Source organism: Chiroxiphia lanceolata, chromosome 2, assembly GCF_009829145.1.
Source record: "Chiroxiphia lanceolata isolate bChiLan1 chromosome 2, bChiLan1.pri, whole genome shotgun sequence".
NCBI lineage: Eukaryota > Metazoa > Chordata > Aves > Passeriformes > Pipridae > Chiroxiphia > Chiroxiphia lanceolata.
This window is the reverse complement of record NC_045638.1, coordinates 52,633,804-52,652,422: the sequence shown is the minus strand read 5'-3', so window position 1 is coordinate 52,652,422 and position 18,619 is coordinate 52,633,804. Positions and strand designations below refer to the sequence as shown.

Here is an 18,619-nt window from a genome sequence, read left to right as displayed (position 1 = left end):
CATTGGTCCGACGACGGAGGCCACGCGCCGTGATTGGTCAGAACGACCGGACGGGGCGGGGCTGTTTAAAGGGCCGCCCGGCGCGGCGGGGGCGGGAGCGGCGAGTGGTGCCTGATGAGCGAGCGAGCGGCGCGGCGGCAGCGGCCGGGTAACGGTGGCAGGTGTCTGTGCCCCCGACCTCGGCACCCGCGGCATCGCCCCCTCGGCACCCGGGGACTGGGAGAGCGGCTTGGCGCAGTGGCACCATCCCGGGGAGAAGAGTGAGAAGGGGCTAAGCGGGGACCCTCACGCGGGGCTCCCGTCCTGTTCGCCGCCGCGGGGGCGCGGGAGGTGCCCTGCAGCGGGAGGGAGCGGTGCCGCCCCCCGAAGCCCTCGAGGGCCGGGGTAGGCCCGGCCAGGCCAGTTGGGGCGGGGGAGGGTGGTCGGTTTTAGCGCCTGGGCCAAGCGGGACCTGCTCGGGGCGTTATTGCTGCCCCGGCCCGCGGGCGGCACCGCGCGTCCCCCTTCCCGCCGTCCGAGGTCCTCCCGCGGGCAGGGGATGCTGGACTGCTCCGGTGTGGAGGAAGGAGGGCGGGCGGGGAGAGAGAGAGAACCCCTCCTTATTCCCGAAGCCCCTGAGTGCCCGCACTTGGTGCGTGAGCTGCCCTCCAGCAACGTGTTTGGCTTCCTGACCGTTCTGTTTCTTCTAGTGGTTGTTCGTGGGTGGTTTTTTTGGTTGCTTGTTCTTTTGGTATTTGTTTGTTTGGTCTTTTTTTTAATTCCCTTTTTCATGCCCCTTCTTTTAGGTTCTGTTTATGTTTAATTGTTTATAGCAGCCTGATTTATCGGCTTTATGCTAGTAGGTCCAAGCCAAAGCTAACTTCGGTTTTGTTAGTCCTTTAAATGCTTCTGGCACCTTAAAGCAATTGATTGTCTCTTTCTAAAGCCTTCAACATGACCCTAAAATGTCAAAATTATGATTTCATTATTTCCCTTAATTTTTCATCTCCCTCTCTCTTTTTCAGGTGTAGCTTAGTGTTATGGGTGATACAGAAGAAGGTAAAATGCAGATAGCACCAGAAACTCCAGGACGAGTTGCAATCCTGAATCCATTTGAAAGTCCCAGTGATTATTACACTCTTCAGGAGCAGATTGTCTCCAGTCCTTCGGTCTTTAAGTCAACAAAATCCTCATCAGTAAGATCTAGTCTTTAGTTGTTTAACTATATATATGGAACGTTAATATTTTCAAATGCATTTAAAAGGATATTTTTTTAGTGTACTTCAATGTATATACTGGTAGCATTTGGAGTTTCTTCTCTTTACAGAAATATGCTGCTTTTAATACTAATATTGTTGCTTAGTCTTCCTACATTTCTAAATTTATCTAATTTAGTCCTTAGATATTAAGTGATTGAGTGCTAAAAAAGCCCCAGTTCCTAAATAATAAAACTTAGTTGCATTTCTGCTATGAGCTGTTTGTGCATTCAAATTATTGATTTTGTGTATATATAACTTGTTGTTGCAAATTACATTTTGGTTTTCAGTTGAAATTATTTGCTGGTAAGCAGTAGAGAAGATACTATGCTAATGAAATAAAAAGACTTGGTAGATAATTTTTCAAATGTATTTGAACAGTTCTTGCTAATTGTTAAATAAAGGGGTGAAGCTGCTTTATTTCTGACTTGGGTTTTGTTGTGCACTATGCACGGCATTATGAGAGGGACTTTGCAAGATGCATATGAGGTTGCAACTCTTCAGTCTTTGACATGGGAGGTGAAAGGAAGACTGCTCTTTTATTGGATAACATGGTTTAGGTACAGACACTGGGTGTTCATGGAACTACAATTTGGATTGTGGCAAGCTAGAAATGACTAAATTTTATACCAAGTTATGTATCTTTAGTGGATCTGTCCTCAGAAATTGAGAAGAAACTGACACCTCAGATTGTAAATATTAGCTATAACTTTCCATTTAATATTATCTTATAAATCACTGTAATACCACTACCAGGGTAAGAAGCTTGACTGACTTAATAATTTTCTTTTAAAAGTAGGTACTTTAAATAGAAACTCTTTTGATTGTTCGAAACTATATGGAAGCGGTGATTGTGTTGTTCCATTGAGATTAGTCCTGTAGTTCTATTTTTATCTTTTTAGAATAGTAAGCGTTAAGATGCCTGTTCCTTTTTTTTTTCAGACACCAGGAAAATTTAGATGGTCTATTGATCAGCTTGCTCTAATAAATCCTGTGGAAATTGACTCAGAAGATGTTCGACGCCAAGCGATGTATTTGAGCCATGCTAGGTAACTTTGCAATCTGTTTTTATGCAATTAACTTAGCATTGATACTAGAACACTGTTCTTTTGCTTTATTAACATTTCAGCATAGCATTAAAGACTTTTTATTGAAATCTTTTAACATAAATTTTTACACGTCTGTGATGTGGATATAATATTTAAATGAGGTTTCCTTGCTGTTCCTTCTTTTCGATGTTAAGAACCGCTGATCCACTCTGATTACAGTTTGAAAGACAGTCAGATAAAAGGAGTCAATGGAAGCAAGAAAATGTCTTGCCGGTGATTGTTACCAGGCTACCTCTTCTGTTCCTTGTTACAGCACAGTTTATCTTCTCTCAGTATTCCTCCTGCAGAAGGGTAGAGCTGGGAAAGCTACCTAGGGAAGCCAGCACTCCCTTTCAAAGGTATAGATTAGACTTAACGTGAAGGAGGGGGGACCAATGCTAGTTACTTGAAGTAGTCTGGGGACCTTATCTCAACTTTTCCCTTTCTTTGAAAATAGCTTTCGTGGGGAAAATGAGTAGGTAAAATAAGCTTGGTATTTGGAGTTTATCTTGAGGATAATTTTACATACCAGTAGTACAGAAGAACATGTCAAGTGAAGGTAGTCAAGGGAGGCCATTGTGGTGAACCCTGTAGACACTCGTGTATCTTTTTCAGATAAACTTCCACAAAGAATTGCACCTCGTGGCACGAAGCATCGTAGTAATAGGATAATAAACCAATCTTCCGTCCTGTCTAAATCAGGTCGCTCAGATCTAAGGGGCATCTAACTCCTCTCCAAGCAACCTGTTCCAGTGTTTCAACACCCTCCTCCTAAAAAATACTGTGAAATAGACTTACTGTTCTTAGTGTCTGATTGAACCTACATCTCTCTTTTTGAATAGGAAGAGCTGTAGAAGGAGTATAACTGTCCTCAGCTGTATCTGTGAATCACCGTGTCCTACTGTCAATGTTTTTGTTCCTAATAGCCTGGCCTTTCCTGGCCTTCCTCTAGCAGCCAGTAGGTTTCAGTCTCTAATGCTTTTTATATGTTATAAAGCCTTAAGCCTTATGTTTTTTAGGGAGTCAGTAACACTGTTTCTGGAAGCCTATTTGGACACACACAAACGGGCTTTAATCTAGATGGTTTAGGTGACAATTCCAATGATGATTAGTGACATGGCCTACAGATATGTGTTGTCTCAGTGGATCCTTTTAATCTGTCCCACTGTTTCATACCCACTGTGATTTTTTTTTTTAAGTCATTTCCTGTGACTAGAAAGAGGCTGGTTTGACTATGGGTAGATTTGCTGTGTCCATGCTTGCATGTTTTGGTGTAGTACAGATGGAGGTTGTTATTTCTGATGGCTGCAAGCTGTACATGGTTAAATGCATATCTGTATATGAGTGTGTGTGTGTAGGATTTTGCATGAAAACTTAATTTAGATTTCATAAATACAGTTTTATGGAAACAAAAGTGTCATAACTACAGCTCTTGATGTTAAAAGTTCGTGATAAAAGAATTGAGTTTTTGAAGCCCATGCATAATGTTACATGCGCTATATACTCTTGTTAAAAGAGTAATTAATTTATAATGCTTGTTATCAAGTAATTTTCTGAATTAATTGCAAACAACCACAAGCATAGGTAATTCCATGTATAACTATTTCAAATTGTGAAATCTCTATAATGTAGTAAAACAGTCTGAGGAGCAGCACAGTGTAAAAGCTTGGAAAAGTCTGAGTATGTATCACATATAGACTTGATTTTGTGTAGTATTACTGTTTCCATAAACTGGGCATCATCTATGTGCTGTCAGTTTATTAAACTGCTTATAAGATGTTTAGGAGAATGCTTTTGTGGCAGACTTGTTGGTGAAAAATAGTCTGTCAATAGCTGAGCAGACACACTGACACAGTCTTGTCCACAAACTTTCCCCTTCCTTTTTTATTTCTACTGATAGAAGTTGAATGTTTCTAAATTGGATGCTATGCTATTATTCGTTAATTATTAAAAGATATCTGTCTGCATCGTGCATACTTTGTGTCACAGTTGCAAGTGCTGTGTTGCTTGAAGTTGCATACAAGACTGGCTTGGTTTTATTCTTGTTAAATACATATGACAGTTTCACTTTGTTGTTTTCCTGGAGTTATGCACTGAAGAAAAAAGGTCCTCTTTTGCACTAACCAGTACTTTTAGTGGGAGCTGTTTTCCCAGTTCCTCTGTTTGCGTATTGTCATCCACTATGCATAAATATACAGTGATTGTATGCTTATTCTTTTTTGGTACAGTAGCTGAATTTTGTGCAAGTATCTTCATAGAACTGTCACTTTAGCATCATCTAGGTAGACATAATTGAAGATGGTGTGCCCAAGCACTGTAGATACATTCAAAGTGTGATAAGCATGAAAGAACAAACTGTGAAAGAGAATTTATGTATTAGGCACATCTGTGTGTGTTTGCTTAGCTAATGATCTTGTGTTGCCTGACTGATTTCTAAAATTATTCAAGGTTAATTCAAGTATACAATTTGTATATGAAACCATTATGCAGTTCTGCTAAGACAATGATGGACATTTGTAAGCTTCAAAAAATTTTACCATAAATTCCATAGTAGTAACTGAGTGAGACTAGGAGGTGACCATTAGAGGAAATATAAATATGGAATCTCACACATCATGGCTGAAGTAACTACAATATTTTTTTAAAAGATAGGTTAAAAGCTGCATAAGAGAATGTGTTCATTGTTAGAAACTGAAATATGACATTATATTCTAAACTGAAGAAAATATGGCAGACTATCTATTTGGCAGAGAGAACTCTGCTGGGAAAGTGGGCTGTGTCAGGAATTTGAGTTTGCAAATTCCAGGAGTGTCTTCAGTTGCCTTTCAGTTCCTTGTAGCCCAGTTTTTTATTCTGCCTGGTTTTATAGTGTAAGACTAATCTCACTATAGCTAATAGTAAAATCTATTTATATGACATTATTTTGGAAGATCAGTTGTGACTGAGTTTTTGTCTAGACTTGCTGATACAAGGATTAAATAGATGATTTGCAAATGTGTACTTATAAATGGTACAGATCTTTTTCAAATGAACTGCAAATTGCATTTATATTTCTAAATTTATAGTATAAAATGATTGTGCATAATAGTAAAAACAATCTTACAATTTAGGGTTTAGTGCAATTTCATTTGTAAAGTTCCTCTTGAGCATCTATAAATTATTATATGGTTGGACTTTACATTTTTTCTTACTTATGTGATGGTTTTGATAATTGAGTCGTCTTTCATTTGTTACTTAGAACTGATAAGGAGACTGAAGACAGAAGGCAAAAAGCTATTGAGGAGGTAATAAAACTTTGTGCTGTCAAATATTGTTTTGTTTTTTTGTCCAAAAAAGGTCCACATATATTATAGGATTTCAAAACCTATTATATTTCAGTAATAAAGTGATTTTGCATCCTCATCCGTTGTAGTTGGAATCCACATGTTGTTTTTCTTCCCATCCTTTTTCACACACCTGTGGGCCAAAACAACAGATTTTTTTCTTTCATGTAGCTTGGCGAGTGGTGATGTAGCTGTAAGCTAACTTATGAATAGTTGACTTCAGGTTACAAATAATGATTGAGCATTTGGGGGGTTACAGTAGCCGTTAGTGGTTTATTGCATTTTTAAAAATATTGCAGAATTTTGTGATTTCTTTTGTTCCTTCCAAAGTCTGCTTAGTTGGATGTACGACTTTATTGGGGTAGCTTGTATATATTTCCATCCATTTTTCGTTTTGTTTTTTACTATCCATTTGTATAGCAGAGAAAGACAAGTGTTTCAAATCTTCACTATAGAAATCTTAAATATAATTTCAATTTAAGAAAGGTAAAATAAGGCTCTGGTAAGCAAGTCTGTCAGTTTCTGTCTCTACAAACAAAATATATATTTTATGATTCCATCAAGGTGCTGTGTAGTTGACCTGCAGCTAAGATGTTCTGTTGTTCTAAATCTGCATTAAAAAGGGTATTTCTTGTTTGTGAGGCATAACCTAATGGATTCTGCAGCTGAACAGCTTGAAACCATGTCTCTTATAAAAATTATGTCTTTAATAGTTGTGTTTCAAGCTGAGTTTTTTTCATTTACTTTGAGTCTTGCATTTATTGTGAAAACAAGATTTGTTTCTTGAAGCTATGTAATAGTCTTCATCTCCTCAGCATCAGGGTGTTCCATAGTGAAACTGTGATGATAGATACAATTTCTGGTTCAAAGAAAAAGACTGAAATGCCAGTAACTCATAAATGTTTCACTGCTAACCAATTTGGCCAAATACATTAATAATGTTGCCAAAAAGCCTTGGATTATCACTTTTGCTGCAGTGGCTCTTTATCACTTCTGTGAAATAGCTCAGTTGTCAAAATACAACTTGACAAACTGAAAATTTGTAAAGAATTATTTTAAACTACTGTGCAACAAGTGAGGCAGTGACAGTTCAAATTTTTAAATGAGTAATTATTTTTAAATGAAACTTCAGTTTTCACTCTGAAAGATCTGCAGTGCTATGTGTCGTAAAGAATATGGGGGTCTTCGACTTATTTTTTTCTTTAATCTCTCTGAGCCTGAAATAATCAAATAAATTCTGCAGTTTTTCTCGTTCAGGGTACTGATCTAAATTTAAGTTGAGAATCACCAATTTTTTAAAAGTGCTGAGATGCTTATTTTTATTCTGCTCTAGTTTTTCACAAAAAGGCTCATAGTTCCTTCTCCTTGGATTGAACATGAAGGCAAACAAGTTTCTCAATTTAATTCAACTAAATGTAAGTTGCTTTTGTGTGTCTGTCCAAAATAGTTTATCTTTTGGAGAAATTATCAAACATAATTTGTTTCGATCTTAATTTAAATTTTAAGAACTGGTGATAAAATATGGCACAACCGATAGATTTTCAGCTGTTCTCTCCAAGTGCTCTCTTTAAGAATTATTTATTAATCAAGTCTTGTATAGTTTTTCCTTTTTATTATTTTTGGTTCTTGTTCTTAAATCTTTTTACTTTAATAAGCTTGTTTTTAACCAGTTTAATTTGCATACAGAATTGCACTGTTGATACTCGTAATAGCCAAGTCTTCTACTTTGCTTTTTATTTCTGATATTTGCATGTCCTCCTTATTCTGACTGCTTTCCTCACCATATAAGCATATGGGAAATGGAGTTCCATTTTTTTTTTTACCCTTGCTGCATAAATTCCTGTTGTTGTCTTAGTGTCGTGCTAACTCCTAGTCACTGCTCGTGGGTTTCCTAAGTTCATTATGGTTATGCCCATGTGAGATTTTATTCTTAATGCTGTTGTTACTGAAGTTTGTATATAACCAGCAGAATACATAGTAAATGGACTACAAGCTGGACATATGTCAGATATAAAATATTGTTGGGTAGGAAATTCTTAAATAAGTGGTGATTTTTCAAGATTTGGAAAAGCCTAAACTTAAATGTTTTTTATCAAGGAGATGCAGCTTGTGGATAGTGTATTTTTAATTGTCAGTTGTAAGATCATCATTTTCTGAGCAGACAGCATGAGCCACAATCTGAGATCTGGAAAAGTGAACAGTAAAGGAAGATGGTCTAATGTGTTCTTTAGCTGTATAAAAAACCTGAAATATTTCTTCGCCTCAAGTCCAGACTGAGTGATTTTATAGAAATGTTGTTCTACTTGAACACAGCCTGTTTAGCTAAGTGTAAACTAGTTTGTTTTAAATCTCTCTAATGTAGAGAAGGCTGCTGGAGACAAAGGTCTGAGCAACGCTGATGGTATTTCACTATGCTTTGTTTGAATAGAAAGGTGCTGAAATTCTCTTAATCAGCTATAATGGTAACCTTTTTTCAGTACATCTTTTTAATCTCTTCCAAACTTTGATGCAAAAGTTTTGTTTAGTTGTATTAAATGTTCTAACTCTATATGCAGTGCATGCTTAAATTTAAGTTCTTCTATGTTTTACAGCCATTGATCTAAATAACATTTCTCCGATTGGAAGACAGCTCAGCTTGCAGCCTGGAAAGAGCAATGGTGAGTAAAAGGCAATGTCTGAAATTAGAAGCTTTCTCTGAAGCAAAATAACCCATTTTAAATGGCTGTTTAATTTAAAAGGGGAATTATTTGTTTGTTAATATTCCTGTAGAAATAGTTTTTCTTGACCTGAATGATATTATTAATTTTAATGTCCATTTCTTAAAGTAATTTAATTCTGTTATACTCTCTGGTGTTTTTTCTGAAGTAAAAAATGAAGTCCCCTGTAAGACTGTGGGGCGCATTTTTTCCAACTCAGTGTATGCACTTTTTCTGAATTAAGAGGTGAATGTAAGCCTCAGGTTTATGGGTAAATTACAGTTTCAAGAAACTTCTAATGTGTTGGATTGTTAAGGGTTAGAGAATCTTGATTATTTTCTATGCCAAATAAATAGCAGAAAGCTTAATACATCTTTTAAACTGTATCATTTTAGATAAATAGGTAGTGTTTTTCCCCAGGGTAATTTGATGATTTTTCTCCCATTTCCTTTTGAATCCTTCCTTTCTTCAGAGACCTCTTTCCTCAGTTAACATAAAAGCCTCTAGAGAGGCATTCTTACAACACCTGGGTTTTTTATCTCTAGGCCTAATGTGCTGCATACAGTGTTGTCAAATCAGAATCACAGCTTTAATTAACACTTTTCCTTATTGCAGCTGTAATTTAAATAGCTCAATTGTGGTGCAGTTTGAAAGTGAATGTCTCTACAGTTTTAGTAAAAGGTCACTAAGCTAATTTTGTTGGTTTTATTCATTGCAGCTGCTTGTCAGACGGTACTGTCTTTGCCAGTGGATATTAATTTAGAGAAAATACTAGGTATGTCATGCAATATCTGTATTTATGAATGTCTAAATGTTTGCTAGGTGTTTTTGTCTTATGAAATACTGAGAACCAAATGAATGAACGAGTTTTAAGTATGTGTTCTAAATGGTCAGTGTGTTGCACAGGACGTGACTTAAATGATATGATTTGAGTGTGGACATAAAGACAGAGAAGGAGGGATATGGAGGACAACTGGAAATTGTTCAGTCTGGAGGATACTGAGGGGAGACCTCATTGCAGTGTACAGCTTCGTCATAAAGGGAAGCAGAGGGGCAGGCACTGATCTCTTCTTTGCGATGACCAGTGACAGGACCTGAGGGAATGGCCTAAGTTTTGTCAGGGGAGGTTTAGGTTGGATATTAGAACAAGGTTCTTTACCCAGAGGATGGTTAGGCACTGGAACAGGCTCCTCAGGGAAGTGGTCACAGCACCAAGCCTGCCAGAGTTCAAGAAGTGTTTGGATGATACTTTCAGGGACATGGTGTGACTCTTGGGGATGGTCCTGTGCAGGGCCAGGAGTTGGACTTGATGATCCTTGTGGGTCCCTTCCAACTCCGGATATTCTATGATTCTATGAAATTGATTAACAGTTAACAAATGCATAAAAGGTAGTAAGCAGAAGATAACTCCTGCCTCCCCCAAACAGAGCAGTTACTTAACTCAGCAGAGCTGTTTGACTTACAGATGACTGGTTGTGAGACTCATAGCCCAACCTTACCTTGAATAAAGCTGTGCTGTAACCCTGCCTTTAATTTAACTGAAACCATGGTGGTGACTAGAAGTTGTGTGGTAGCAAAAAAGCCATGACTGCTGAGTGAGGATGCAACAGAGGCAACAGTCCAAATTAACTCTCTGATTATAAATGCTACGTGAAGCAATTGCTGCCACCTTCTCAAGCTTCTCAGGCTAGAAAGGCCTGTTCTTACTGCTCGTATGGGAACAGTGGGTACAACCAGCTCAGGGGGTTTCATCTGCGTGCAGCTATCCCAGTATTGAATTTCACAACCCTGACTGTGGGTCATCAAAATTAAAATGGAAAAACGATACCATATCTGTTGCCTTTGTTTTTTGTCTTAACAAATGCTTCCATCAACACATAATTTTTGAGTTCATTAAAAATTTCTTCTACAAGGAATATCCAGTTAGAATAGAGCAAGAGGAAAAAAGTAAAATAATCTGGTAAGTTTTAGCGTATTTTAATGGGTCTCAGTTAACCTCTGTATAATTTCCTACTGTAAGCTGATAACTGCTTGGACTTTCTTCAAGTTGAAACTGGTTTGCCTCTGGATGTATTATGAAGACCATTTAAACACCTGGGAGACCTGAAAAAGAGTTTAGTTTTTCTTGGGTAGTAAAATAATCATTTTTGCACTTTTGCAACTCAGATGTGAGGAACTGGGAAAAGACCAATAAGTAGATGCTAGCCTATATATATACTTTTTTTTTTTTAAATCAGACCCTAGTATTAAGCAATGATAAGCAGAAGTGGAACCTTTGTGGACAGAGTGAACTTTTTGTAGTGGTAACAAGCAATCCTTTGGGATAGGTACCTAATTGGATTAATGATTTGCTGCATTGGTAAATTGGATTAAATGCTTTAATTTAGTTATATATCTCTCTGTAGTAAGATTTTTTTTTTCCTGTGTTCTTATTGGAAGCAACTTTTTCCTGTGATTTCTAGGTGAATATTTTAGAACTGAAGAATTTGCAGATCAGTCTCAGGAAAATCTAAGCTCTTCATCACTCAGAAGAAAGCTGTTTTTAGAGGAAAATGGAAGTGTATCTGCATGTTTGTCCCCTTCTCTGCATAGTCCATGTAGTAGTCAGCCACTTGGAGTGCTTTGTTCAATAGAATTATCTCCAGTCCGGTGCAGAAGCCCTCTGGACACATCTAGTTCAGTAAGTGGCCTGTTTTGTGGGCTGGATGGGATGCACTTTATGAGGGAGTAGGTGCTAGACTTAAGGATGGTGGTTTGTTTTTTTTTTTCCAAATTCAGAAAAAACTGTGTGAACTACAAGTATTGAAAGAATATATTACTGACTTTTTATTATTGGTATTATTGGAAGACATGAATTGTGGATCTTTGAATGCAGGGCTAAATGTACTTTTTTTTCTTTTCCGTTGACCGGAGTTTTCAGATGAATAGACATTTATTAGAACACAGAACATAATGACTGTTCTTTAATTGAAACAAAGTAAACCTTATTCCCGGGTGGACATAGCACAGCGGAACTGGTTTAGGTGATATGGTTTCATCTGTTTGGTGGCTGAAGTGCATGGGAAAAAACTACCCTAGGAATAGTGTGGCTTAAAAAAAAAGTTTACTGTGGTAACCTAGTAAAGAATTCCTATAACAGAATAGTAGTCATGTTCTTGCAGTATAATGCTCTTTTCTTAAGGAGAAATAGTTTCATGTTTTGCCTGCTGCTGAAGTAAGTAATTCAGAAAATATGGATTACATTAAAATATAAATAGTGGCTGACTTTCATCAGCATTGATATGAGCAAGAAATTTAGATCAGATACTTGACTAGATACACAGAGTTCTTAAATCTAATGGATAGAGTAGGCCTAGCTGGTATTATGTGACAGTTTGAGTCCATTGCTGTCTTCTCCTGTGTGGAGGCATAAGGTCCAGGTAAAGAGCTGCACTGAAATATTTAAGCTAAAGTAATGATAGAGATTGTCGCTGTAGAGAAGTAGTCTTTCTCAGTGCTACCATATTAAACTTTTGAATCAGAACACTTTGGAACACTTTTTATATATACATATTAACCAAAGTTAATGTTATGAAAATATGCTGTGTGGTTTTGATTTTTTTTTTTCTTCTTTTTTTTTTTTTTCTGAAGGGCCAGTTTTCTTCAAGTCCTATTCAGGGAGGAACAAGAGCTTATAGTCTGGGAAGTATAACCAGTCCCACATTTTCAGAGGGGTCTCCTGCACGTACTGGTTCTCCTACTTTTTCACCAATTGCTTTTCACATAAGAAAAACGCCACTCTCAGGTATGGTTTAAGTGTATATGTGTTATTCTTTCTTGAGTCATATATTTTTATTATAAAAATTTTTTATTATAAAAACTGCTGAATTCTTAAGGGAACCTGTTTCTGTTAGAAGACAAGTTATTATGCTTGGCAGACCAGCAGTCTCCTCCTATATGACACATTTACTGTTTAGCAGTGAAATATGTGAGACAATGAAATGTATATGCTTACAAAAAATCAACTAGGGAAAATATTTTAGAAGCAGACATTGAGACCTTATGGGAATGAAAAAAGTTAGAAGTGTTAATCTAGTGTGGGAGGGAGTTTAAAGCCACATGTCTGAACTGTCACAGTTCTGACTTGGCCCAACCTGAAGCATTTTAATGTCAATGGACAAAGAATGTTGAGATTCAGTTTTCAGATCATGCAGTCATGAAGATTATTTGAAATGAAACTGATTAATGAAGAAGTCACAAACATTTTGTGTCTTTGTTGCTCTAGAAAATGTCAGTATTTCATGCTGTGTCCATAACCTGGAAAGACTTTAACGCCACGTTTATGCGTGATTTTGATGTTATGAGCCTTTTGGTATTTAACACCATTATCTGTGGAGATTGCATATGTGTTTTCTCACTTGTTTGATCATCTTAAACTTTATTGCTGCCAAAAATTAAATACCTATAGAATATATGTATTGATACTTGTTTGGGAAAAACCCACAGAACCAGCCTTCACACATTTTCCTTTGAATACTGTGTAGTATTGACATTTGAAAATAGAAGGTCTCCAGTGCAGTAAACCGTGTCACAGAAAACAAATTTGGTGGTAAAAATGGGAAAGAAACTTGCCTTTACCATGATAGTTAAAATGTGCTGCTGGTTTGTTTGGTGTTTGGGGTTGTTCGTTTGATTTGGCTGGGAGACCGAGGTCAGTGAAATGCTATTTAGTTGGCTATAAATGATTCAGTGGACTGTAGGCCCTTGAGGATGATGAATTTTTTCTATTAGATATTATGTGGAATTTAGCTTTGTTGGTTTTTTTACAGACCAAAGAAAATTTACATTTCGTTCTCCAGATATTCCTTCTTCATCAAATAGAATGACACCGCCAAGTACAAGAAGTCCTTACATAGATGGTTGTTCTCCAATTAAAAATTGCTCTCCTATGAGGCTTGGAGCTTGTAGAGGGACTGCCCAGTATCAGACTTCTGTCATTAGAATACCAATTGCAGTTGAGACTCATGATGAGGATGAGGAAGACAAGGAAAATGCTTCTCCAGCAGAAGCTCGGTTCCCAGAAATGGATAATGGAATAAACTTATGTCAGGAAGACAGTGATACTTTTGCACATGGTACACATCTTGTGGTAGCAACTGTGTCTATTGCACCAGATCACTCAGAAGCTTGTCATCAAAGGTTGTCATCATTTCAGGATATAGAAGGCTTAAAAGAAAATAATACTGTAGATATGGCTGACGCAGCTGAAGTGTCAGAGGAAAACACTTGGATAAAAGAAACAATTGGCAATAGCAATACACCAATGACCAGCTTTATGACAGGCATTACTTTCAGTATTGAAAGCTCTCGGATGTGCATGTCACCTCTTGCCGAAAGCAGTGCAATTCCTTGTGACAACAGTAGTATTCAGGTAAAAATAAAATTTTTTTTTTGCTTCTCTGTAAAACTGAGCTGGACATAATAACTTTGAATACATATATTATTCTGGAAGTAATTATTATTTTCTTGTATTGGTTGTGGCATGCTGGTGGTATCATGACTTTTATCGCTTCCCTCCCATCCCGTCTTTGCTCTCAGTGGAGTCAGCAGAGCAATTACAAATTATTTTTGTGTAGCTCTCTACAGCAATACATTTAACTTAATCCAAGCTAATTCTGACAAACCTGCTTACAATTTGCTTTTGTTGTTAACTGATTGTAGTTGGTTTGTTGGATTAAGTTGTGTTAATCAAATAAATCATATCAAGTGTCTGAGGGATTTATTGGTATTACAATTACAGTACATTTTTCAAGCCCTGCTTCTTGATTTCAGGTGGACAGTGGTTACAACACACAGACTTATGGAAACAGCATTATGGATACTGCGGGGGCTGAAAACAGCTGCAGAGAAAATGATGTGAATACTGTAGTTTTTCAGAATAAATCTCAGATGCTTAGAACAAAGGTAGGAGTTAAATTGTGATACAAAAGTGAGAGGCTTCCCATCTAAAGCATCCATTCCCCATTTTGTTTGGTTCCAGGGAGCCTGAGGGGAGAGACAGTGAGGTGATATTAAAGATGTTAATATAGCGTCATTTCAAGTATGTCGAAAACGGAGAATAAACGCAGGAAAAATTATCTTAAGGTGGCGATAAAATTAATGTGTTTTATGACAAAGGCAGGTTTTTTCAGAGGAAACTGAGATATATATGTGAATGGTAGTTGTGAGGCTGCTCATGGCTTCAGATGTATTGGAGTCTGTCTCTTATTTTTGTTTCTGTTGTTCTTGCTGCTTTCTTTTATTGCTAAATTTTTAAATGTGTGCCTGTGGAGAAGGACATTTTTGGGGGAAAATTGTCCGCTGCTGACTTTCATAAACTCATCACTAAGTTTCTTACACCATACCTAGCATGCTGACTTGGTGAGGAACTTCCTGCTTGGGTACAGCACAAGTGCTTTGATGACCTATCTGATAAAAAACCTACAAAAGACAATACATATCTAGCAAGACTCCTAAACCAATAATATTGTGACTGATCAGAAGGAGTTCTACTTCTTGCAGAGAATTGGAAGCAAGGCTGTTTTCTTTGGAGAAGAGAGCAAAGATCATCTCCTCTCACTTAGTAATTATGGTATTATGGTCTTACAAACTTAGTAGTTTATAGTCTGCGACTTAGTGTTGTTTACAGCCCTTTAAGGGGAGACAATACTGACCCTTAGTATCAAATTATAAAAAAAATCCTCAAGTAGGCCCATTCAGCCCTGACTTCACTTCTGTATCTGACATGCTAATAGCCAACTCTCTGCCAAGGTGAAGTACAGACTGATGGCGTCTTACAGACCATCGACATCAAGTTCTGAACTCTGCTCATTTAAGACTAGGATAAATGTGCCCTTACAAAATTAAAAGGAGATGGATATTTTATCTTTAACATCTAAAAATATACATCTACTCTGAAGTCTTGCCCCAGTCACCCTGTTGGACGTGGATTAGATGTGTGAATGTACTTCCCAGAAAAAATTGTATAGTATCAAACCTGACCTAGAGGGACTCACCAATGTTATGCAGCTTTCTTTTCCCACTATTAGTCTTTCAGTTGCTAGATCCTGACTAAGCCCAATTTTGCATTTCAGATTAGTATTTAAGTATGAAAGCATTAAGTACTTCATTCAACTCTCACAAGAGAGAGAACCTCCAGAGAATGGAAATAAAAAAGCACAGACACTGCTGGCTGAAAGAATTGAGTCTGGCTCATTCAGAGCATGTGAGCTCTGAAAGGAGGTGGTTTTTGCTGACAGCATGTTTCAAAGATCTGTGCAGAGAAAACGTATTATTTCATTTCTTTCTCATTTCAGAAGGGGAGAGGTGGTACTTAAGGTACTTATTGTACTTGAGATTTTTAGATAGTAGGTTTGGATCTTATTTCTTATGGAGAATTTCTGTGAAAATGGTTTTAAAATTAACTTTTCCTTATTGATCTAGGAGTGTTCTGTTTTAAGCCATAAGGACAATCAGTTGCTGAGAGCTAAATCTCCAGAGACGCAATCCTGTTTCCAAAAGGCAAAAACACATACTACAATATTTGGAAAAAATGCAACTTGCAACATTTCTGCTTGGAAACATAAAAATGAAAATCAAGGTCAGGGATTTCACAAAACTGGTATGTAGTTTTTCTGATGGAGAATTTAAGTTGTGTTGTCTAATAAATTTTTATACATATGATCTCAGTTACCTGGATTATACCTACCTTTTTGCTTTGTTAATGCAAATGTAATAAATTGTCTGTTATATATTAAGGGAGTTTTTAAATAATGTGGGATTTTTCAGGTCTTATGAACAAATTTATTGGTATTATTAAGTGATCCTTTTTTGAAAATTAAGGTGTCTAGAGTTAGTACAGAGAAACAATACTTTTTTTTCAGAATTGTGTTCCTTCTGTGATTAGGGTAGATTCCATGAGGAACCTTGTCTTGAAAGTTTGGACATAGCTTCAACTTCCAGATGGGTATTTTAGATAGATTGAGCAAACCTAGGATAACTTGCATAGGAACAAATGTAACTGCAAAAACATTTTAAGATTTGTCCCTCCTAAAAGCATGAGGGACATTTTTTTTGTGGGGGAGAGAAAAAGGAAAGGAATATTAATTTTGATTTGGATTGCTTGTCCCCAGTCAGATTTATTGTGTGGCTTCATGAATACTAGCACTGGTACCAAGAGTGAGTCACTGAACAGAAATGAACTGCTGGGGGTGTGATGAGAGCAAACCCCAAAGTTTAGTTCTTTCAGTAATACAAAATAAGCTTTATGTCAAAAGCGGCTATTTAGCAGTTCTCTGAACAGCTTTTAGCTTGGTTTGACAGAAGGCTGCCTACCTGTCAGTTAGATTTACCATGTACTCGAGTAAAATGTATTATTGGTTATTTAAAATTAAATTGTAGTGTTGTTGCTTTAGTAATTGTATTAGTACTAACCTTGGAGCTGATCACCTGACTCCACCAGTGTCTCCTAAGAACACTTGTGTCCAAATTGATGCTCCAGTACACTTCGGAAGGAACCTAAGAAGGTGCACTAAGATTAATTGGTCTCAGTACATCCCTAAGAGAATGGTGCAGCCTTTCTTCTATCAAAGTAAACCATTACACTTTTACTTCTCTCTTATGTGTAATTTCCAGTATTGTTATGTTGCTTACAGAAATTACCAAAATATTTATATAAACCCTTAAAAATATAATTAACTTCTGCATGCCACTTATTTCAGAAAGTATTAATATAAACAAACCCTTGATGCTTTCAAGAAAATCATTGATGATTAAGTAATGAATTGAGGAGGGTCTAGAATCCCAGGAGGGTCTAGAATCCCAGAACTCCCTTTGTCTAATCAAATCAGATTTGGTTACATTTGATTGGATTTGTTTAAAAGAACCTTCTGGCATTTATAAATGTGAACGGCGAAAAAAAAAATCCATGTGGTAATCTTCTAGTCCTAGTGACTAAGAGGGGAAGAAGACATAAGGGAAGTACTGAGATTTCCGAGCTCTGTTTATGTAGAGCTCTGCAGTACATTTGTTGGGTTAATAAAAATCATAAGTCCGTTCTAATATGTATTCCAGGTGAAGTAGTCTGTCTTTCTTTCTTAGCAAGGATGTTCAGTCCCAGGGTGCTGGATGGCTGCTTTCTGTTCTATTCCACAACCCACAGAAAAGCTTGTACCAAAGTGATAGGTGGTGGCTGATGAGTAGCTATTGGCACACTAAGCCTGAAACCATTGGTCACACCTAAATTTGAAGGCAAAAGACAGCATTTTTTAAAACTCCTACTGTGAGCAGAATTGCATGGCATTAATATCAACATGTTAGACCTGAGACTTGCGTGTGTTGTTTGAATAGAACAGTTCTTGAAATATTTTCATTGATAATTCACCAATGAAGGCTTTCTGAAAAACATACTTAAGAAAAAGGGAAGCTTCTATACACAGCACTTGGTTTTACTTCTCACATTGCAGAAATAAATATAAAAAAATTTACTTTAGTTTTCTAACCAGCAACCATGATGTGCATTATATTTACTTCTGTAGCACTTTAATCACTATTTCTGTAATGCATATTGGATTTACAGTAATTGAATCTAGCATCCTAAATTATCCATTTCATGATCTTCAGCCAGTCCTCTACTAAAAGCTGGAAATACGCAGACTTGGTAACTTTTAGGGGATGAATTTTGTTAAAAGTAGGAAATGAACAATATACTTCATTGTATATGAACTTTATACAACAGAGCCTTCAAAATGTTCTTAGCTTGTAAGTTTTGTCACTCAAAAGCAGGACATAACTTGTCTAAGGTTTATAAGTTATGTATGAGCTTGTGTCTTTTCTGTTTCTCATGATAGTTTTCTTTAGCAATAATCAATTGAAAGGAGGAATTTCAGATTTCTGGACTGTACACAGGATTTATTTTTGCAACTATGATTACTAAAAATAGTACTGTTAATTTAAAGAATTTAAGAAGCAAATTATCTTTTTCTGAACTGTTCTGCATTATATATGTAATTAGGAATGGGTTATATTTTTTTAAATATTTTTTTTGAATTTTTAATAATATGTTCAATGATTGGAGGCTTTTGAAGTATTCACAAATAAAAAATCTATCATTAAAATATTTAATTTCACCCTGTATGAGTACGTTCTTAAAGGTCAGGGAAAAGTAACAGCAGAAGTGTGTGAATGGGAGAAGTAATTAAGGATCCCCCCAAGTAAATTGCCTGTATTTTCTGTCCTGTTTTGTAGTCTTCAGTTAGATG

General features: G+C 36.8%; 1 protein-coding gene across 12 annotated transcripts in view; it reads left to right on the top strand.

Moving 5' to 3' along the window:
* Nucleotides 1-83: 83 nt before the first annotated feature.
* The window catches only part of BORA (BORA aurora kinase A activator), a 34,196-nt gene continuing 15,660 nt past the window's right edge, over nt 84-18,619 (top strand). For 6 of the 12 annotated variants that reach the window (XM_032678401.1, XM_032678405.1, XM_032678402.1 and 3 more), the window contains exons 1-12: nt 84-260; nt 1,005-1,175; nt 2,178-2,284; nt 5,562-5,607; nt 6,980-7,061; nt 8,238-8,303; nt 9,061-9,117; nt 10,805-11,022; nt 11,973-12,126; nt 13,151-13,752; nt 14,154-14,285; nt 15,804-15,981. In XM_032678401.1, coding sequence (XP_032534292.1) covers nt 1,020-1,175; nt 2,178-2,284; nt 5,562-5,607; nt 6,980-7,061; nt 8,238-8,303; nt 9,061-9,117; nt 10,805-11,022; nt 11,973-12,126; nt 13,151-13,752; nt 14,154-14,285; nt 15,804-15,981 — 1,798 coding nt within the window. In that variant the 5' untranslated portion in view covers nt 84-260; nt 1,005-1,019. Of the gene's footprint in view, nt 261-1,004; nt 1,176-2,177; nt 2,285-5,561; nt 5,608-6,979; nt 7,062-8,237; nt 8,304-9,060; nt 9,118-10,804; nt 11,023-11,972; nt 12,127-13,150; nt 13,753-14,153; nt 14,286-15,803; nt 15,982-16,821; nt 18,478-18,619 lie in introns of those variants that run through there. The other 6 variants (XM_032678407.1, XM_032678406.1, XM_032678398.1 and 3 more) reach the window with 5 other exon arrangements.